Raw genomic sequence first — 23,490 nt, forward strand, 5'->3', positions numbered from 1 at the left:
CTTCTTCCTCAGCCTTGCAGCTACAGACCATGGATGTTCTGGTAGAAAAAAAAAGTCAGGATCTGGCACCATTAATTCTTTCTTCATACATAGGTCTCTGTCTTGCTGTGCCTAGCTAATTAAAATTATGCTGAGATATGGTGAGAGAGACAGATAAACCTCTGGTAATTTTTAATTTTCTAGGAATAACTCAACACTAAAGACTTATACATGTAATCACAGATCATTGAAATATACGAAAATCCTGTCAGTTGAAGAAAAAAACTTCTCCTATGACATGGTGCAGCTCTCCAGGTAGGAGATTGGACACAGTGAAGCAGAAAGAGACTGCGCTGGCTGGCAACACAGGAGCAATCGAGGACACAATTTTTTTCCTATTTTAAAATGGTGCATGCTCAGCTCCAGCTGGCACTCTGAGTGAATGAATGGATGGAAGAGCCATGCTTCCAGATCTGTAGCTCACTTCGATTCAGTAAAGGGGATTTAAAATGTAGACATCAGTCTGATGAAATGAAGTGTGATGGAGGAGTGGATGTGTTGCTGTAGCTGTGTTATGGATGCAAGTAGAGCTGTAACCAGTAATTTGTGTCCAAAACCTGACGAAAAAATGGTATAACTGTTGGAACAGCACTGTTTTGCCAACAGTGCAAAGTTCAGAATACCAAATGAACTTAGTCAAGTCACAGCTGTTAATGGGCTTTCCCTTGTTAGTGTAAGGAAAGGATGCAGAGCATGTCACCCACCGTTTCTGGAGAGAAGTGGCCTGTGCTTGGCCTACAGTGGTGCTTTTTAAGCAGTCATGAAAATCGGCTTTAATCCTGCAGGGGTGTCTTCTTTTTGCAGGTAGCTTTTGGACAGCAGAGTGCAAGCAAGCACAGGAGTGGGTAGGCTGGCCTGAAGAGAAAGGCATTCCCGGCAGGACAGGAGGGCTGAGAAGCAACCGGGACAGCCTGAAATAACTCACTTTCCTTTCCCAACTATGGCAGAAAGGAAAATCACAGTTTAGGATTTAAGCTCTTCTCAAGTATGGGTAAATTTATTTCCACTGTCATCTTGCAGTGATAGGGTGGCATTATCCCCATTTTACACAGCCAGAGCTGAGGCACAATAAGATTAGGGTTATATGGTCCATTTAATCTGGGTACCCATTTTGCAATGCCTTTGGCTCAGTTACAGAGCTTAGTCAAATCTATATATAACATGTTATGTATGGTCTCACTGGCTACAAAAACAGCCCTGTGTGCTTAGTTCTGCCGCAAACTGCAGCAAAAATGCCAAAGTTGGCACCCAAATAGCAAGAGAAATGCCCTCTGTGATCATCTCTGCAAAGTTTGGCTTGAGTGGGGACTTCTTTCACATGCACAGGAGCTTGAGGTACAAAGTTAGAGTTCAGTTGCGCGTATGCACAAGACCACTTTTTTTTCTCCCGCAGTCTTTTCTCTCATTCACTAGACATCTAAATGTCATTTGCAATAAATTACAGAGCTTACTTCAGTAGCCAACCTTGATTTATCTCTGGAATTGCTCTGTCACATGCATTAAATGAGTCTGGTCTCTTAAGAAATGATATAGTTAACTGAAGATTATATATGCAAAAGAGAGCAAGTTCCGGTTGCAGCAAAGAATATAACTAAGTAGGTTGATTAGATAGTGCAAAGACCAGATAAAAGGTTATGTGGCTAAGAAATAGGTAGTGACTAGGAAGAGAGATATTGAAAGATTAATTAATTTGTGCACATGACATATTGAGGTCACATTACATTTTCATCTCTTATCTTCCATTCATATCTACATCCATTTATGCCCTTAAAGCAATTGTGCCTTTTCTTACCCTCTTATCTATCAGAGATTTGCACCGGAAATCTTAATGTAATGCCTGGTTTGGTTTGTTATAGAGTAGCTACTGCAAGTTTATTCAGAGCTCTTTTATGCTTTATTTTTTTGACTTCACATTTTCTGTCCAGATAGCTGTTGACAGCCCTCTCTCCCAGGAATTTCCATCATTGCTCAGAAGGGGAAAAGAAGTAATTTCTTATTCTTGTGCTTAATATGTAAAATGGGCTAACTTATAAACCTTATGATAAATCATACCTAAAGGAACAAGGTCATGTGTTTTGAGCTTTGAGTTTGGTCTTGGCAGGTTTGCAATATACAAAGATATTCCTTTAGTGGTCAGGAAGTCACTCTTCTACACCAGGATTTTAGTGGAAAATTATTCAGCAAGCCATATAGAAATTTCATATCACATCTCACAAATTTTAATCATTAAAGATATTTGGTGCAAAACAGTCACTAGTGTGCCATAGACAGAACTAATAAGGCCTCGGAGATGAGTGGTACATAAGAACCTTGCAGCATGGTAGCCAGATGTGCTCCATTATCTATCTATCTGTCTGTCTGTCTGTCTGTCTAATCTGTCTATTTTAAATTAGTTATATCTGTGTTTTTTACTGGTGTAATAAATACATTAATATGTCACCTTATTTTATATTGAGAAACCAAAAAGGCCATATAGAAATGCAATACAGCAAAATGTTATAACATCTTCAGATTTTTGTTACAAATTGCACTAATAGTCTGTTGCTAATTATATGAACTTGATTTCCCCCCTGAAGCATAGCTTCTACATGATGCATTTAAGCCGTGTAATTAGTGGTTTAGATAATAAATTGGTTTTCTATCAGTCTGTTTTGTTTGTTATTGCTAATGAAATTATTGCAACGTTGGGCTTAGCAATATAGGAATTTTGTTATTTTACCTTGTGTTTTAAAAGCTATTACCTATTTGTGTTGCATACCAGATGTCACACTAATTATTATCTGTGGACTCTGCTCTAAATGTAAAGCTTTTATAAAAGCATTATGCATTAAATGATGCAAACTACTGTCATGTTCCAGTTTATTAATACTTTGAAGTCTCCTCATATTGTCTTAGGAACTCCTTGTAAATATGATTGTGAAACTGGAAACTGTAGAATTTTCAGAATTAATCAGATCCTGGAGATCAAATGCTACCTTCACTCCTATTTACCCCAGCTTATTGAAACCGGTTTTTACTATGGAGCTGTGGCTTTTTCACTTTCATTTGCTCTCTGAGATACCTGTATACGAGTCTGTATTAAAAAAAAAAGCCTAATTCGTGTAAATCTTCAAACTTAGAACAGATTTTTTTTCTTGTAAAAATAATCAAAATTTGGCCCACAATCTTTAGTTTAAGTAGGAATACCTTCAGCACATGCACTTTTATACATGTATTTTCATCCCTTTCAAAGCCAAACTTTTTCAAACTTTCAGCCTCTGTTAGCCCTTGTAACTGGTCTTTTCAATCAGTGAGAGGCTTGGGGCTCTTTTCAGTTGAGGAGGAGAAGGAAGAATGGACCAAGGGTAGTTTTGTAGAGTATGCCTGTTATTCACAGTTAGCACATCTATTCAGGCTCTGCTGCTAACGTTGGGTTTTTCACTGCAGGGGGACTTTGAATGAAAGGCAAAATGAGAGGAAATAGGCTCTCTGGCATGTTGTGGGGAATACCTGCTGAACTTAATAAGAAGAGTTTCCACAGAGCATAGGACAGTAAGATCTAGTGATTTGGCTTTAGCAACCTAATTCTAACCATTTTCTCCTTTTCAATTTCTTCTAAATCAATATGGAATGATTAAAGCAATAAATGTCAGTGCTTTGAAGAGCAATACATTTCAGTGCCATTATTCTGCATACGCAGAACTTAAAGAGAAAAAACGAAACTGCTAACAATTTTAAAGGAGCCTTTAATCTTATTTCATTGAAGTAAAATTTGTATTTCACTTGCTCAGAGAAGACTTCAGAAGCAAGATGGTTTGGCAGGTGATTCCTGTGTAGGTGTTTTTAAGAAACCAGAGTAATAGACTTCACTGGTAGCATAGCTAATTATCTAGGAATGAAATGGAAGTAGCAGCCAGTTTGCCCAAGTGGTGAGTGTATGGGGGATGTGGGAAAGACACTTGCATACGTGCTTTTGTAGAGCTCAAAACCAGGTTGGGACACGTAGTCTCAGAAGATTCATACCATACTTTTTTCATTTTGACACTCAGTAAGGTCCCAAGTCAAACTATTGAACTTAAATTGTTTTTTATTGTTGGGATTTTGGTGAGGAAGAACACAAAAATAGCAGCATGTGTGGACTATGCCTTTTTAGATGTTTGTTTTAACGTAACTGGTAAAACTGATGGGTTTAGGTAGGATATGTTCCTACATAAAAAGGTGGTGTTAAAGCGAGGCCATCTATTTTTAATAAAAGTAAGAAACATGCGAGTGTTATTTCAATCTGCTGCTAATGGCAGGGTTCACAAGCATTTGTGTCCTTATCCAAACCAGACCAGTAATGATTTGCTGATCACTACCATGGGGTGATGTCACTGATCACCAGTTCTAACTACAGTATAGTAACATGTATTGGCAAAAATAAGCATGACAAAGAACTCATTTTCTATTATACTACATTTGCAGTTTTTACTGCAAAAATCCCACAAGGCAAAAGCAGTGTATAACAACAGTATCACACTCAGTTTCTGAAGCTGGTCCAGATCAGTGCCAGCATTGCAGGGGTCTGTCATGGAATTGTACATTGCTGGATAGGTTCAACCACTTCCAGCCATCATCAACCCAGTCTGCGAGGCAAGAGGCACAGGCACCAGCTCTGTGTGGCGGCACTCGGGGGGAGCAGTTCTGGAAGGAGAGGTTTTTCAAGATGGGTATGAAATTATTTAATTTGTATCAAAAGCAAAATGATGTCACAGAAGACTGTCCACTGGAAACTGAAGTCAGAGTACTGCTGGGTGCAGATGAGTAAGCTCTAACAGGATAGTTTAAACTGATCCTGACCCTTTACTCCTCTTTTCTTCCTTTACTCATTTTTCTCCTAACTGAGAGAAGCACATCATTTGTTATAATTACATTAGGCCCTCAGAAATGACTCATCATATTATGGGCACCAGCAGAATTAACTATCATGGATAGAGGAAGTTTTTTTTAACCCAAAATATATTGTTTTACCTGAGTTATAAACCTTTGAAATGAAACTGATATTTTAAAAACTTGTAATCTAGTAGTAGCAGTGGTATCTGCCTCTATAACAAGAACCAGAGCTACAAATAAAAATACTTGTTATTTTAAGTGATGTCAAGCTTCTATAGTACCAATTTGAAAAACAAGCAAGACAGTATTAGACATTGTCTTAAAGTTTGTCAGTTGAAAAACTCAAACACCATGAAGGCAAAGGCTCCTCATCTAGAAAAAAGAAGTGTATAAAATGAAAACCAAGTGTATCATGTGCAGTGACAATATCTGAAAGACTTTGAATGGCTATGTGTGTACATATATACATGCATGAGTGTATACTGTCTTTGCATAGATACTCACACATACAGAACATACTATAGTACTTCAAATTTCCTTCCTTTTTCATACATAAAACTAATTGCAAATTATTTCTTTTTGTTCTTCTCACAGCTGAATTTTTATTCCTCTTGTGGGGTGTTTATCTCTGCTATGCAGTGCGGACAGTCCCATCAGCATTTCATGAGCCACGTTATATGGCTGTTGCAGTTCACAATGAGCTCATTATCTCTGCTATATTCCATACAATTAGGCAAGTGATCTGTAGATCTAGTAATTAACTATTTATCTTTCAGGTTTCATATGGTGCAACTTGAAATGGGTGACTGGGGTAGGATGCATAATGGGAGGTCTCATAAATATTTAATTCTGCAAATTAAGTGATTACTAAACTTAAAACTGTTCCCGTGGGTTTCAAGAATATGTACAACTTGGTAATTGTATAATTAGGGTTTTTTTCAGTTATAGCTAGCTGATAAGTTCTTTGATCAAAGTTCAGTATGTATGATAAATCAGATATAGCAGAACTACTGTCTGTCTTCAGTCATCTGCATATGGCTCACTGGTTTGTATCCCTAAAAAAACAGCAGGTAAGAATGTTGGTTTACATGATTTTTCCCAGTGTGTACAGACTGGCAAGGTGCAGCTGTATGTTAAGATAATTGTACTGGTTTGTGCATGAAGCATACTGTTCTATATGCTGACATAAAAAATTCTTATGCATATGAATCTGTAACAGTAATATAAAGCATGTGTTTCTTATAAAGTTTATAATGAGCTCTACATTTTCATACTTGTAAATTATTAGTATAGTAACAAATAAATAAAGGTCTTTGCCAGAGCTACATGAAAACTACTATATATGCCTTTCCTACAGAGTATCCTGTAAAAATGAATTGGTCCTAGAAAATTCAAAAGAGCAAGTTAGCATGAATTTCATCTCATGCTGCAAGAGATTCTTATGACTTTCTTATGACATTCTTATGCCTTCCTTGACCTCCTGACAGACCGTATCTACTAAGATGATTTTTTTTTTACATCGCTCCATTGACAGTTTTCAAATACTCTTCTCTGTTCCTTGGTCTGTCTCTTGAAACTCACATTTCTCTCTGCCTTCTTGATGTTTGCTTCCATGAGGCATCATTTTTTCTGAGTAAACATCAGCAAAGCAAATCTTTCATCTCTATTCGTTCCAGGTGCTCTTTTCCCTATCATTGTTATAAAGTTCTATATTCATTGTTATAAAGTATTATAAAGCACTTTTCAGGCTTGCAACTTTTTGTTTCCTTCACCTTCTCCTAACCCCATATCTCAACATCCACATACTCTCAAAAGCTTCTTCTTTACTCCCTAACACACACATCTGCAAAAATGTTTAAAATCTGTATTTGATGGAAGCATTTTTCTTTTCATTCCTGATAGACAAAAAATTCAGTTACAATACTTTCGAATTGATTATAACCAATATGATAGCCTCTCAGTCAAAATTTCCCCCCATTAATTAATGTTCCTAAACCATATTTTGGGGCATGTTAGAAGATACAGTTCAGTGCATTAGGAGAGCTATTATGTGGGCTGCAAGTTTCTTTCAACACTAGAACAGGATGAAAGCAATCTTGGATTAAAGAGAGGGGGAAAGGGGAAAATGTGACATTTTAATACATGCTTTATGAAGGAGACACAAAAGGGTTAGGTCTTTCAGTTTATCCTAGTGAGGATCCTGTTCCTTCAGCCTAAGGTCTGCTGATTTTGTTCTTCCATCTTTTTAAAAAAGAATGTACATTTTGTATTGATTCTTTTCCCTCTGTCTGATAAATGCTGGTTTGTTGAAGAAATATCATGTACTGTTTATGGATAGGAATGAATAAAATGCACTGGAACTACATGATCCCTTCTGAGATTATGTGCATTTCCGTGTATACAAGTCTTAATCCAGTCTCTTTGAAGTTCACATTTCCTTACTTTTTTTTTTTTTTTTTTTTTTTGCTTCTGTCTTCCCTGCCAAGTTCTGGATGTAACTGAAAGAGTGGAAGTGGAAGACTCAGATTTATATGACATATCTGAGTTGTCATGAAGTTGAAAGCACTGGAGTCTTGAAGGACACCCACTATTACAAGGCAGCCATCCAGTCTGAAAACTCCCAAAGCTCATATAAGATTGATGTGAGCACTAAATAAAACCTTGAACTGTTTGCATTTTGTTTGCCTTTCAAGGTATCATTCCCATTTCAGAAACAGAGGATTCTTGATTGTCTTCAGATCAGCATAGCATTAAATTCCTGCATTGCTCTTTCTCTTGTATTACTGAGAAAAACAAAATTTATATGGAAAAAATCTCATTCAGATAGAAACCCCATCTCTGCTAGGTCTGAATGGCTACTACAAATCCCATTTTGCTTTCAGTGGTATGGCGTGGATACCTTAATCAGTCATGGTTTCATGCATAAAACAAGCAAAAAGCCTTCACAGAATTTGAGGATTGGAGCTGTTAAGGGTTAGCCAAATCTGGTGGGCATCAGGACCTGCGAGCTTTCTCCTGTCTGTCTGATGGATGTGGCTGCTGCTGTTCCCATTTGCAGGCCTAGCGTGGCCGAGCACATCCATCCGCTACGTGCAGTCACACGCAACACATGGCTGGCCACATGGACCAGCGCAGGTCCAACACGTACAGCCTGGTCCTGTTCCTCCTCTGCAGCTGATGATGCTCACTACTGAAACATGCGCCCTGTGTAGGTTCACCAGCACGCTACATTCACGGGTCCTTCCAATACGAGCACAGTCCTTAAGCCAATCTAGTATCCGTCTTTGGGTTTGGGGCCCTGTAGCCAGTCACGGGCTGAGACCCTGGGTCTTCCCAGGTGCAGGTTTCCCACGTGCTGGCTAGTCCAGCCTGAAGTTTGCTCGTGAATTGCACATACGCGCATGCACGATGTAGAAAGTGAGATCACACAGACGTTAGGAGAAGGATTTAATGAGAAGATAGGAGATATTGCAGTGATCATGTGCAGGGCTCAGTCACTAACAACTTGCTTACATGTCACTAGCCCCTTTTATCCCCCCTTCTTTCCATGCTTTTTCTTCCCCCATCTACCTTAGCCTCTCTCTGTCTCTATCTTGTCTTATCCCAAATAAACAACAAACCCCACATTACTTTTTTCCTATTGGTCTTAGTTTTGCTACATCTGTACTCAAATTTGGTATTTCTGATATCATTAGCTAGGTAATCACAGCCTTATATGCTGTTACTGATTTGGTTACATCAGTACCACTGACTTTGCAAGTTCTGCTCCCCCAAAGGCCCCCAATGCTCCCTTCAATTACCTGTGAAGTTTGCCCATCTTTCAAATGACTTCCTATTAACCACCTGTGAATTCTTGCCATCCCTCACAGCATTGTCTGTAAATTTGGTTCACTTTTCACTCTGTTATATCCAGCAGTTTCTCATGTCATCTTCAATAGTTCTCATGTTGTGTTCAGTTAGCTAAACCTCAGGCCCAAGCCACCTCATATCCCTGCACACCTCAACAGCAACATCTCTGTAAGAAATAATTATAATATTATATTGTGTTCATGAAACATTTCATTTACAAAGTGTTAAACAAGAAATGATGACTGTATTATTACGGCATCTAAGCCAGTGTTTCATGCCAGACTATTTCTGTTAACAAAAGCTTCTGCAAAATGTACATCTGTGGACTTGGATGTTGCAAATGTCATTTTTATCTGAATGATTTTTGTAAACCTGCAAATTACAAGCCAGTGGCACATCAATTCATCCATTGCACTGCTTACCATTTCTATCTTTGGGACCTCACTAAAGCAGATAACCCAAGCATGCTCCAGCTAGCTTTAACTGCAGCACTTGTTCTACCACTCTTTTAGAAAGCTCAGCAAGGATTTGCTTCATCTGGAGGTTCAGCCACTTATTTCCTAGCATTCACAGGGCTCTTGGTCCCTGCAGTATTGAGCGGGGCGGTCCTGCAATCAAGACCGTTTCTCTGCTCCCTGCTAAAATGTATTTCAGTTCAGTTCTCTCTTTGATGGCTTATCAGCCACACTCTGTAGCTGTGGTCTATGGACACCCTGTATTTTTGAAGTGCGCTGCAATTTATCATAGTACATGTGCTTACTTAACCTAAAATCATCCGTTCGGATCCTTAATGTATGTAAACTTCCATAACTCAGTTCAGGCCCAAGAAGCTGTGACAATATAAACCATCCAAAAAAACCAGCTAAATAGAGTGAGAATGATGGAATAAGCAATATCCTTTAAGGTCTGTTGTTTCTTCTTATATTTTGTTTTGGCTTGTTTTGGTTTTTTTTCGTCTGAGTTGTTTTGAAATTGTGGTATGTAAGTAAAGCACGTGGATGTAATTTTTAGTTTGTATGAAAGCAGTACAGAACAAAACCAGTTGCATTTGGCCTTTAAATTAAAAGAATCCTAAGGAATAATAAAAATGTTAAATGTAATGCACTGGAGAAAAGGCAGTGAATTGCAACCCTGAATTCTATTTTCAGATTCATTCTTGCTTCAAGACTTCAGTCTGACTGGATGCTGATGCTGTTCTTTGCACACACACACTTGACTGTGACAGTCACTGTTGGGCTACTTCTGATTCCTAAGGTATTCGAATCTCCTGTCTCTTCTCTTTTGCCAAGACCGAGGAAGATACATGTTGTCACACAGAAGCAATGCTGTATAAAATTAGCAAGCAACCGATAGAAAAGGAAGATATAAAATTTGGCTATGTTGCCTAAAAAGCTGTATATTTTTTTATTTTAAAAACTCTTATACATTTTCAGAGATTCTTTCTTTCAGCTTTCCAAATTCCAGGGGTTTAAAGTACTTAAAATGTTGATGTGATCAATACAAGAAGGAAAGGAACCTGCCTAACGATGCTTATTTCAGGTATTTGGTTGACCATGCTGCTGCCGCCAGAGTTAGCTGAGATCAGGCAAAGAGTTTAGGTGAGGGGATAGAAAGGCTAGGATGGACTACTAAATAAAACTGGAATGAGGAGCTTGGACTAGCCAAGAGATAGAGAGGTTAGGATTTAAACCAGGCAGTTGTTACAGGCTGAAAAAGAAAAGCCCTCTGCGAGACAGAGCCTGGGACAGACAGATGCTGTATACTGGGACAGGCATGGCCTATGGTACGGAGCCAGGTACGGTGGTGGGTAAGAAGATGAGTGTGTGTGGGACACGAGAAGATGGAGGACGACAGGAGGCAGGGAAAAGAAGAGGCAGAGCTCGGAGCACTGCGGCACGCCTCCCGTCAGGCGCTGGGAGCAAAGCGACAATATGTCAGTCTCACCAGGGGCAGGAGAACCACCGGCAGCTCCACCTGTCTCTAGCAGCAGTCCACAAGATTTTTAGACAGTACCTCAGCAAAGCAAATGATTTTATAATGGCTTTTGAAAGGACCAATAATATTAATCAAGAAGTCAAGAGAACAGTAAAGGTGAAAACTACATATGAAGGAAGGACACTAAGCAGTTCAAGTTGATACCGCTTTCAGGTTAATGAAGCTGCTATTCCCATCTTTTGCCTATGTGTCAGAACAGGATATGCTGGTAACTGTCAAATATACATACATTAAATAGTCATAACAAGGGGACACACTGATGCAGCCTTAATACTGAATAACCTCGTTTTATTTTCAATTACTTTTCTGGTCTTTAGCAATAATCTTACTATTTTCTATTTTATATTCATATACTTCATCATATATCTTCAAAGGTGTCTTTCTAGACTAATCTAGAAAATTTGTTGACCTTTCTGAAGCTGACTCATAACTACTGATCAACATTTCCATTTTTAGCTTATTAACTGTGTAACACTATACAGACTTTTCTTCCAGCATGACAAAGAATTCAGGGAATTAAGAGAAGATTCACAAGGTTTAGTTCCATTCAGAAAGTTCTGAGGCCAGATGGCTGTGTGGACAATAGTAACTACAGATGAGTGAATCAATATGGACAAATAAATAGCTGACAACCACTCTCTCCAACTCTTGATCTAAGCATTTGCTAAAACTTAGAGAGATTAACTTGACTACATTTTTTATTTATTTCCATTTTTTTTGTTTGTTTTTTTGCTACCTCATCTCTTCCTTTTCAGTGTTAGGATCTAAAATGGGAGAATTGCTTTCTGCAGGATTATTCAACAGTATGGAATATAAAATACAGTCTTACAGTTTTAGCAGCCTAATTGGGAATACTGGCTGAAAGTCTATTTCTGTACTAGCTTAATTTAAATGCAATTTAAAGAGGTTCAAATAAGCATCAAAATAAGTGGGGTTTTTTTCCTTATGCAAATCTCTTAAGATTTACCAAGTTAAGCCATCATTAATAAGAGTTCCTGCCATACAATACTGATATTCTATAGGACACTACTTATGCCAATGATGTCTATAGCTAGTATTTTGAGTTCAGAAAATCACATGAAATCCATAGAAGGATCATTGTGCCATAAAAACTGTTGATGTAAACTCTTACAGTGATGTTGAAGTAAACTTTTGCACTGATGGCAACATCTTTTTTATGAATACTTATTGCAGTTTTCACATTCAAGCAATAACCCAAGAGATGATATAGCTACAGAAGCTTATGAAGATGAGCTTGATATGGGTCGATCTGGATCCTATCTGAACAGCAGTATCAATTCAGCATGGAGTGAACATAGTTTGGATCCTGAAGATATTCGGGTATATATAACTCATTTAAATAGCATTTATTTTCAAGAACAACACTTTTTCCTACAAGTAAACTCTGAATTGCATCCATTTGACTTTTTTTGCAGATATCAGCTGAAACATGCCAGCTTAGGTCTCTCAATGATTGTGGTATCAGGTCATGTAAAATCTCATGGAAAATATTCACTAGTGTGAAGAGAAGCTGCATTACTAGTTGTAGTAGAAGTCATACTGGAGGCTAAAGAGGAGGAATCGTCCACAGCAAGAGCCGTTTATCAGTTTACATATGCTCTTTGAATTATCTTGAAGAGCAAACAGGATTTGCTGTCACTGTGATTAGTCATTTGTATGTAACATACACATAACTATATAACATCAAATTTTAAAAACACATGATTAACAGAAAAAAATACTTTATTCCTATCTTACATGATAAAAGGGCTTGTGTTCCCAGAATAAAGAATAGCTATAGAGTTCAGCAGGAAAGCATACACCACAGCATTGTGAAATCTGAAACATACAGCATGAATGTATATGAATTGTGCATGCTGTATGATGCACAGCTGCGGAAGGTAACATGTTTGTGCATGAGCGTTGAACTTATTTTTGAAGTGGAAAAAAATGGCATCCAAGTTGATGGAGAAATGGCATATTCAAAAATTAGAAAAGGCAGTAAAGGCAGTTTAATGCCATTTTTAGAGCAATGGGTAATGCATTCATCAGGCTGCTTGTTAGACCGGACTCACTCTGTACATACTAGTTTTGCCATTCACTTTGCTTTGCAGGATGAGTTGAAGAAACTATATGCCCAGCTTGAAATCTATAAAAGGAAAAAGATGATTGCTAATAACCCACATCTCCAGAAAAAAAGGTGCTCTAAAAAGGGCTTGGGGCGCTCGATAATGCGACGTATTACAGAAATCCCCGAGACCGTCACCAGGCAGTGCTCCAGGGACGAGAAGGACCTGATGGAGCACAGTGCTGTGAAGAATATGGCCACACTGAGGAAAAACCCACAGGATTCCATGAGTTCTGCAAAGCCAAAAGAAGAGACTTTGAAAAACAGAGTCTTTTCCTTAAAAAAGTCCCACAGCACTTATGATCATGTTAGGGATCAAACAGAAGAACCGAATAGCTTAACTACAGAAAGCACAGAAGTTATAGCTACTGAGAATTCGCTTCTGGACTCCTTGAATGGTAACAAATTAACCAAAAATGCTCCTGAAAAAGTTGAAGCTGTCTCTACTGAATCGGTCCCTTTGGTGTGCAAATCAGTAAGTGCACATAACTTAAGTGCCGACAAGAAGCCTCTGCATCCAAGAACATCTGTGTTACAAAAATCCCTCAGTGTTATTGCTAGTGCCAAGGAAAAGACTCTGGGACTAACGGGTAAAACACAAAGTCTAGAAGAAAGCACTAAATCTCATAAATCTCAGCAGAAGGGTAAGGAGGCCAGCAAAAAGCACTCAGCCTCTGATAAAGGGGAACATAAGGATTCCCACCGGAAAAACTCTACCCACTCTGAGGAAACAAAGAAAACCCATAAATCTGGAATTATGAAACAGCAAAGGGTTAATCAAACACCTGCAAATCCAGACACAGGCCCAGGTAAGTCTCTGCACAAGGACAATTTCAACATAGGAGAAGTTTGTCCTTGGGAGATATACGACCAAACTCCTGGTCCTGTGCCTTCCGACTCTAAAGTTCAAAAACATGTGTCTATTGCTTCCTCAGAGCCAGAGAAAAACCACCCTTCCCAGCCAAAGGCGAAGACTCATCATAAGCTGAAGACACCTGAGGGGTATCAACAGTCAAATCAAAAGAGCCCAGAGAAGATGGAGGCACCCGCTCGGGAGACACAGGAGCAGCAGGTCTTTGAAAATGAGAAAAAACAGTCAAATTCCAAGTCCCAGGTTTCTCCTGGACTGAAGTGTGAGAATGTTAATAGATATACACCTAATACCTGTGCTGGGGAGCGGGAGGAGCTACCCCAGAAAGCACCAGAAAATGAAAACCTCAATAAATTGGCAGAACAGAAAAAAAATGCCTCTTCCGAGGGAAATGTGCTTTCATCTGACTCCCATAAGCCAAGTAGTTACTTACAGCAACCTTTAGCATCTCGAGCTGAAGTCTGCCCTTGGGAGTATGATACACCAGATTTACCAAATGCAGAAAGAAGTGTAGCTTTATCAAACACCTCTGCTATAAGTGCAAATAAAACAGCAACACCTCGAAAATAAAGAGGCTTTTGGACTGAGGAGAGTAGCAACATTGAGAAGAAAGACAACAGGAAAGACAGAGGGGACTTAGGCCAAAAGGATCTGAAAATTCCTAAGGAGCATCACTTAAATTAAGGGAATCAGCACTACAAATAAGTAGGAGTTAAGCAAAGCAAATTATCATTAATGTTGTTATTATTTATTTGTTGAGTGCCAACAATGTCATTAGCAGTGCCCAGAATATGGTCCCTGCTCCAAGGATTTTACTGTGTCAATGAAAGAAACCTGCCTTTGTGAAATCACTTCTCTTTTAAAAGAAAAAAAATGGTGGTAACAAACGCACAGTGTAGATCTTAACTGAATTATTTGTGAATGCCACAACCGGCTTTAGCTTGCCCTTGGGACTTTAAAGATCCAGCAGAAGTAGGGCACAGAAAATGTCCTGATGGCAAAAAGGGGTATCAATGAGCAGCTTATTAAAATGACGACTTTTCACATTACGTATTTAATCTAGATAGCACTGCTAACTCAATGCATCCCAAAAATACATTTTATATAATGATTGCTCTCATTTTCTTATTACTGTGTGTTTAAGTACATTGTTGTGTCTCATATTAAAGCATTCCAGATTGTCTAATTTTTGCAAATAACTTTGATATTATGTGACACAACAACACATTTATGCAATCTGCAGATACTTTCTTCTAATTGCAAGTTAAAATACCTGCTGTAGACTTTTTTGTTTATATATAGAATTGCAGTAATCTTTCACTGGCTATGGAAGCCGTAATTCATATTGGGAAATTCCTTTGGGCTTTGGAGATTTTTTTTTTCCTTTCCTGTGATTTATATAGTGAATTTTTTGGTTTACTCTCTGCTATTTAAATTTATAGTTTGATACTGTATTATTCAGGGGTTTTATACGCCGTAAGTTACTTGTTATGCACTTCCCTGTTAATGCTCATAGACTTTGTTAATAGTGGAAATTCAGTCGTCTTAGCTGCATATTCTGGTAAATCTTAGGACAACTTATCTGTTGTTTGTTACTAATCAGAAAATATCATCTAGCAAACCAAAATTCTTACTTTAAACATCGATGGTGATGATCTTGTTCAGTATTGCATACTGAGCATATCCTGCTAAATAAGACAAGCAAGAATGACAACAAATATACCCCAGAAATGATCACCTGTTTTACTAAAACCAGACAGCTCTGGGAAATGTATTAGCTAGCTCATATAGAACAACAGTGTACCATTTATCCCTGTTGGCAAGCCTCCAAAATTTGGCCTCTGGAGTGAAGAGAGAAGTCCAAAATATTACTCTTCCCCCATATATGCAATTGTAAGAGATAGTGGGAATGGAAATAATGGCATCTCTCTCCCACTCTCCAAAATGCTTTGATTTTTTTTTTTTAATTTATTTATACATACATTTACAGTGAAAGTGTTTAATACAGTGCTAATTTTCAGTAATAGCTACAGTCCTCATCGTGCATATAAGCTATATTCATAGATGGCCCATTCACAGCTATGAGTCTTAGCGATGGTTCACCATCCGGGCCTGAGGACGTATTGTAAAGATTCTGAGGAGTATCACTAATAATAAAAAAACCCTCAGCCATCTAAATGCAGTACCAGTAAAGTGCTATTCGCTAGAATCGGCTATACATACAGGACTCCAAAACAAAGACAGCTCAGTCCTAAAGAACTTGTGCAATTTGAGAGAAGTGATGGGATTCAGTGGAAGAACATGAAATGAGGATGATTGAATAGAATGTGTTGTTTAATATATATATAATATATATAAAAATAGATATTTATATATGTTTAATATATATATAAAATGTCATATCTAATACACACATGCACATACACGTATGTAGTATAAACTGATTTTTGTGGCATCATAGAAAAAGTGGCTTAAGATAAAATGCAATGAGCAGGGGGACTTGACAAGCTGGGCATGAGGAGGACTTCTTTAGTCCTTTAAAAAGGACAGGAGTCTATGGGCATGTCTGCACTGACAGATCAAGATGGATCTGATCTTCGTACTGCCTCTGCTAAGCCCAAACCTGGAACATGCCAACATCTGAGCCAGCTGGGGACAAGTTGGCTCAGGTCTTAGTGCTGTCTAAACACATTGGCCTCACTCATAAATTCTGCTCATTAAAGCGGCCGAACTGCCCCAACGAACATGGTTAGCCTGGATGGTGCTCAGTTCCACCATGGGGACATGCTGACTTAGGTCTTTGCTACCCTGGGCTTGTCTGACTCTCCCACCCCTCTTTTGTAGGGTGTAGTTATGGCCTAGGAGATAACGGTCTTTGTCTTCAACACACATCTTCTGGCCGGGACCCTTGCAACCCAGAATCCCTGTTCACCTGTGAAAGGGAGTCAGGCATCTGAGCCTGAGTGCTTTGGACATCTGTGCACCCACTTTGCACACACAGTGCCAGTGGCATCCTATGTCCAGCCCAAATCCAGCTCTCTGCTTAGTGTGGAGAAGAGCTGAGGTTAGACCTGGTGTGCCCAGATTCTCCCCTGCCAGCCCCAGACACTCATGGGATTTGTCAGGATTTGATCAGCTGTTCAGAGAGAAAGTAACCCTAAATTTCCCTGCATGGGAAGAAGTCCATCCTGGGCACAGAGCTTGCTGGGAATCTTCCAGGAGCACACTGACCCTGTGTGCAGAGAGATGCACAACTTTAAACCTGCTGAGTATGGTGACCACCTCGTGCCTCTCCTACTCCTCAAGGGAGGTTCTGCAGCCCATCTCAGCAGTGGTTTGTGTGAACAGGGGATGGGGGGGCAACCTGTGGCAGGTTGCCCTGACTCACTAATGGGCGTCAGCGCTTTGTTGGAGCCAGGCGCTGAGGTTAGAAGCGGGCATCCATGGAGTAGTCATGAGAGGAGATGTTTGTATGTACTCACTGCCTCTTGGGAGACAGACGGTCACAAGGAGCAGGTGCCAGCCCTGGTGCCCTCGCTCGTCTTGCCCTCCATCCTTTACTTCAGGGCCAAGCGAGAAGACGCTGCCCCTGCCCTGCTCTGCAGCAGCCAGGTCGGGGTGCAACGTGCACCACGGGTGAGGGGATCCACATCAGCAAAGTGTCCGCACAGTACCACTGCCCCTTGCCTCACTGGCAGGATGAAGCCCTTCATGCATGACTTTATCTGTGCTACTGCTATCTATCTACAATTCCTTGCTCGTTTTCTTTTCCCTTTCTTTCTTTTTTAAAAGACAACTTCATTAGAAACGTGGAAACAAAGCCCATTCCTTGGCTGGTGTAAAACAGCCCAGCTGCACAGCAAGCAAAAGAATGATGGCTGATTTACCAGGGAAGGTACTGGCTTGTGTATTCTTGTTTGGTTTTGTTTTCTTTCATCCTGACCCTTTCCCTCACTTCTTAAAAAATGTCTGTTATGGTTCTTTAGGCTTCTTGTAGTCACATCTCCTAAGACTGATACAGTTGGAGAACTTTCATTTAGCAAGCAACAAAGCTTTCCCCAGTTTATTTAGCAACCGATATTTGGGCTACAGATTCAATTGGGACTTCAAATTATTTCACACCTAAGAAAATGAGGGGCCAAACTTCACACAACTCTTCTATTTCACTATGATGCTGCTAGAAACATTGCTTAATGAAGACATACTAAGTTAGACATAAATAATGTTCTGTATTTCATAGATTTTTCTCCACCAGCATATATTGGCTAGATTGCTTAGTTGTCTTTTTCTGGAGTTTCATTGTCATTATTCAGCCAAGAGAAGTGCAACTCTAGAATTAAGATGTTTTCTAGCAGATCTGTTAAGAGAAAGATAATAAACACTAAGGTCACAAACATTTGCTAGGTTGTCCTTTTAAATGCATGTGCAAGCTTCATTTCTCCTTTATTTCTAAGCCATTGTTTATAAATTAGATTTATACCAATCTTATTAGACTTGTATAATTTATGCAAGATTATATGCTTTAAAATATAAATCAGTACACACCTATCATCAGCTTTGGTGGCATCATAGACCTGAAACTGGACAATACTTTTATATTTGCTCTCCTTAGGCTTTTGCATGCATATGACAACAGGCAGGCCTGAGAAAACACTGCCTTTTGACTTTTAACATTTTAGCTACTCCAAGTTGTAGAGTATATAAAGCTGTAAGTCTCTTCACTTTACAATGTGGTTCTTATAACAATGTTATCTGGCAACCAACAGCATCCACCATGAAATACTTGATAGATTTATGTTGTAATGTGTTGCAGCATGTAAATAATGTAACTTCTCTGCAATAAAGCACATTTATATGAAATCTGTCTGGAGGCTTTTGTGTTGTGATTTTTCTGAAGTCATTACTGATCCAAACTAAACAGGTTTCTCATTAAACTTGTAAAATAACTAATAATGAGTTTTACAGCTTATATGATCTTATCACGTCAGCATTTTCCGAATTTTCCTCATATTTTCTTGACATCAACCTTTAGACTAGATGTGTATTGTGTTCAGGATTTCAGGTTAAGGAAATAGCTGTAGTGGCTGGAATTCTGAGATCAAAACTGTAGGGTCCATGCTATATTCTCGTGAATTTAATGGCAAATAGAATGTTAGAACATATTAGGAAATAAATAGATAGCATGTCATGATGTAATTGTAAAATCCTATAGCTCATCTGTACTACACGTGTGCGTGCCTGGATTCCTCATCTGGAATATGTCTAACAGACATAGAAAAGGTACAAAGAATGGTAACAAAGATGATCAGAGACAGAGAATGGCTGCTATGTATGGGGTGACTAAATGAACTGCAACCTGTTTAGCTTGGGAGAGAGATGACTGAGAGAGGGGTGAGACCTATATAAATTTACAAATGGTCTGAAGGTAATTAGGAAATTGGCATTTGCTGGGTTTTGTCATGCGGGAACTACAGAACACTCAGGGTGGCCATCATGCAGCAGTTTAAAACATATGAAGTTTTCTGCTACGTATGGCATAAATAAATTGTGGAGCTCATTTTCACAGATTGCTGTGGATATCATGAGTTCAAAAAGCATTGGAGAGGCCATGGAAGAGAAATCCATCAAGATCCCTGAACATGGTGGATACAAAACTCTTAAATCCCTAATCTGTAGATGGCTGATAAGTAGGAGAATTGTCTTTGCATAATTACCCAGTTTTCTTTCCATAATCGCCCGCTGCTGGTTCTGGTGCTAGATGACCATTTCCAGCACAACCTTTTTATGTTATGTCTGCATGAATACAGATAGTTAGGCTCTATTAGTTTATTTTCTGTTGTTATCCCTGTTTTTTTAATGACCCATTTTGATGTAGGAGTTCTGGTAGGTTCTTGCACAGGCATATATATATATATATATATATATATACACATATATTCACTTGTACCTTTCCCAGTGCCTCCTGGGTTGAAACGCTGCCATCTGGGTAACCAGTCTGAGTCATGGTATCAGGTATAATGGGGACATGAGGGGGAGAGAAGGGGAAGGGAATTAATTACATTCAGTAAATGAACTATGTACAAGTCCTCTGCAAGCAAGAAGTCCAGATATCAGTAAAATAAGGCCTGGAGATTTTCCTCTGAACCACTTCATGGGGCTCAGCTCAAACCTAGGGCAGCTTTGCTCTCTCAGGCACAGGGTGTCAAAAGTAATAGTGGCCTTCTGAGCTCTACTTCTGACATTTTCACAGCTTTTAAGAAGTAAGGGGATGATTTCCAAAGTTCTGTGGCTTTGGAAATCGTCAACAGCTGTATTTTCCAATACCCTCTTGCTTATCCTATTATAAAATATATCTCAGCCGAGAGGCAACTGTGGCTGCCCCTGCCCACCCATGAGAAGCTGGAGGGGTGGGGTCCCACCAGCAGCCTGCTGGCACCCACGGGGAGGGTATCAAGAAGACAGAGACGGGCTCTTCACAGTGGTGCATGGTTGGAGGAAGAGAGACAAGGGGCATAAATTAAAACAAGAGAGGCTCACGTGGAATATTCAGAAAACTTTTTCACCATGAGAAGTCAAGCAGTGGAGAAGGTTACCCAGAGGCTTTGCAGTTCCCATCCTTGGAGCTTTTCATGCACCAACTGGATAAAGCCCTGATCTTGTAGCTGAACTTGCTTTGAGCAGCAGGTTGGACTGGAGACCTCCCGAGGTCCTGCCTGAACGGTGCCATCATCCTATCAACAGTGTTTGCTGCTAGAACATGCTCTTCACATCATCCGTTTGAAAGCCTGCAGATGGATACCCCAGGCAGCTTTGACTCCTGCCTAAGAGTACAGGACATGTAGTCATCTATACAATATGTAACTGTGGGCAAGCCCTCCTAACAAACACCAGCTGCTGTAATAGAAAGGCATTTTGCTTTTGTTATGATCCCCACAGTCCAGAGAGATCACGGTGACAAAGTGAGGAAGGAAATTACTTTGTTTAGAGCTGGTTGGGAAGAACAGTTTTAGCTGTCTATGCTGAGTGAGTGCTTGAGCTGGTGAAGAGTTGAAAGAATGTCTTCTGCCAAAAAAAAACAAATCCTGAAAAAAGGATAATGTTTTTCTCTAACATTTTGAGGAGTTTTTAAACCGGTACTGGATTCTGAAGGAACCATTAAAGAAATTCTAAATTTGGGGCGTTTTGTGAGTGCAATTCTTCAAAATGGCAGTTGATTTGGTTCAGGGTTACAGGGCTGCATGCCTCCCTGCAGAGAAGTTATTTCAAGGTGAACAGGTTTTTTTGTCATAATAAAATAGTATTTCTGACAGGTTGGAGTGAACTTTTTCTAACTCTAAGGAGCTTTTTTTCATCAACTTGAAATTTGCTTTAGCAATGCTAGAAATTTAGTAAAAGATATTGATTGTTTCACTTGGTTTGGCAGGCTGCCATCATGTTGCAACAGTCGATCTTCTGGTTCTTTAATACTTGGAAAATTGAACATTATCTCTCCATTTATGCAGGTGATTTTTCTTTTTTTTTCATTTATTTATGAGTTAGCTCTTTTAGTCGCTGAAAGCGTACAAACAAATCAAACACTGGACACTTTATGATCAAATTACTGGATTTTTAGTTTTCTGGATATTTGAGTTGGGTCCAATTTTTCATTGTGTCAAAGCATGGAAAAACATTACATTGGACCTAAAATAGCCATATATTTTTGAAACGTGAATTTATCATCTTCTGTGTAATATAGATACACATATCTATATAAAAGTGTACAGAATCATTATTACATCTCTGTAGCTGCAGAAGGCAAGGTTTTTCAGTAGATGGGTAATAGCCTCTAAAAGCAATTAAAAGAGAACATTACTAAGCCTGCTCAATGGAAGTCTTCTAATGAAATTCAAACCACTGGGTGTCTTTCAGGTCTACCAGCATAAAATGTGTGCTAAATTAGGGCTTGCCTGCATGTTTGCTTCTTGGCTGTTGGGGAGATGTTCTGAGGCAGAGCAAATGCAGATGCCTCTCCAGTCCCACCGTGGCATGGGCTGTCGTGCCCACATGTGCGACCTCTTGCTTTTCTGCTTGCTGTTGGCCTCCTGTGCCCCTACTTCTTGATAGGGAATCATGGAGTAAATTTAAAAACCTGTATTTTGTTGATCTGCTTGGCAAACACCCATAATGGTGGCTTTCTGCTGTACCTTTTCCCCTGGTGCTGCACAAAAGTTGACAAGAGCAGTGGCAATGAGATGGGTTTGGACGTTGCAGGGTTGCCGGAGCAGGGCAGAGTGAGTCTTTTGGAGGCTGCCTGGATCTGTTTGGAGTTGAGCACTATTAGCTGTACTGCTTGACAGATGATGTTGACAGGGAATTTAGACTGGCTGCAGTACTACAGATGAAAAACAGGTTGATTTGACATACCTCAGTGCTAAAAATAGTATCATATAATGATGTCTTTGTTCCGTGAAGATTTTTTTGAAGCTGCAGGGTGGCAAGAACTGTGTGGTTCCAAGGACACTTCACTAAGGAATAATCACAGCAGCACTGGAGAAGACACCTGTCCAGCTCTGTTCCCACATCACGTTTTATGAGGTATTTGGCAAATGCACATGATTTGTGTAAGCTAGCAAAATTGGCTAGTGCTCCTTTGTAGGCAGTGTATTTTAATAGTTATGTTTCTACTCATTTTAATGCTTTTGTTTTATAATATTTCAATTTCCCTTTGTTGACAGCAGTTTTGTTATCTCTGTGATGGGTTTTTTCGATTGTTTTACAGGAACTTGCTACAAAACTTTGATTTGCATCTCAACTGCTCCATTGCAAGGCCAGCGTTATCCTCACAAATTTTTTTTGTGTTTGAAGTCAGAAGGCAATGGTTTCACAATTTATGGAATTTTCCTTCAGAAATAGTTACATATTTTAAAATACAACTTTGACTTTTTTTTCTGATTACTTTAATTATACATTCTGTTTTAATGACGAACAAAATTGCAATAAGTGAGAACTGCTAGCAAGATGCTACATTCATAACATTGTAAGTGTTATTTAGATGTATTTTTGCTTCTAGGATTCATGATTAACTGTAGATTGCAGTTGTGCACTGCATGACCTTTCATTCCACTGTTTGTTGTCTACATTACAACTGGAATTGCAAAGTCATATGACAAAAATACAGTGCCTAGGTAGGGTTTGGGTTTTTTAGATTTGCCATCTCATGAGTGTATGACAAGCATTTTTACACACAAGCTAAACTACTTGCTAAACCACTTGTTTTGATGTTTTATGCATTACCTTGTAAATTTAGATATTATTCTTCTTTCCTTGGGAACAACTTTATAATTCAATAGAATGGACTAGCAGATAATAATAGAAAATCAATGAGATAAAACTGCATATTCTTTTTCTTTGTCAAACTCATGATAGTGAAAATGTGAAAACCCTGGCATTTCTGGGGAAGAAAACAAAACAAAACAATGAGGATTTTGTTTATTTCCCATTCAGAACTGGTTTTTTTAGTATTAAGGAGCTTAAAGAAAACTTTACTACATTTCTGATTAAGCACATACTGCCCTGTACATTCCATCTATTTAAAATACTTGTGATTTCAGCTGAAACAAGTACGTATCTTGTAGTTCTTGGTCCAAACTCAATTGTTACTAGGGGTGCATTTGACCCAGTGAGGATGGATTTCAACAGAAGGTGCAGAAACCAGGTCTGCCTATATTAAAGGTCCATGCCTGTGGATGACTGTGTTTATATTAAGGCACCATTTTAT

At 39.1% G+C, this 23,490-nt stretch overlaps 1 protein-coding gene across 1 annotated transcript in view; it reads left to right on the top strand.

The window, feature by feature from the left end:
- Positions 1–18,573, top strand: part of GPR158 (G protein-coupled receptor 158) — a 205,973-nt gene extending 187,400 nt beyond the window's left edge. The window contains exons 8-11 of the mRNA XM_049798758.1: positions 5,485–5,623; positions 9,888–9,993; positions 11,929–12,075; positions 12,849–18,573. Of these exons, the coding sequence (XP_049654715.1) occupies positions 5,485–5,623; positions 9,888–9,993; positions 11,929–12,075; positions 12,849–14,303 (1,847 nt within the window). The 3' untranslated portion in view covers positions 14,304–18,573. The remainder of the gene's footprint in view (positions 1–5,484; positions 5,624–9,887; positions 9,994–11,928; positions 12,076–12,848) is intronic.
- Positions 18,574–23,490: the final 4,917 nt, after the last annotated feature.

The sequence above is a fragment of the Accipiter gentilis genome, chromosome 4 (assembly GCF_929443795.1).
Source record: "Accipiter gentilis chromosome 4, bAccGen1.1, whole genome shotgun sequence".
Lineage (NCBI taxonomy): Eukaryota > Metazoa > Chordata > Aves > Accipitriformes > Accipitridae > Astur > Astur gentilis.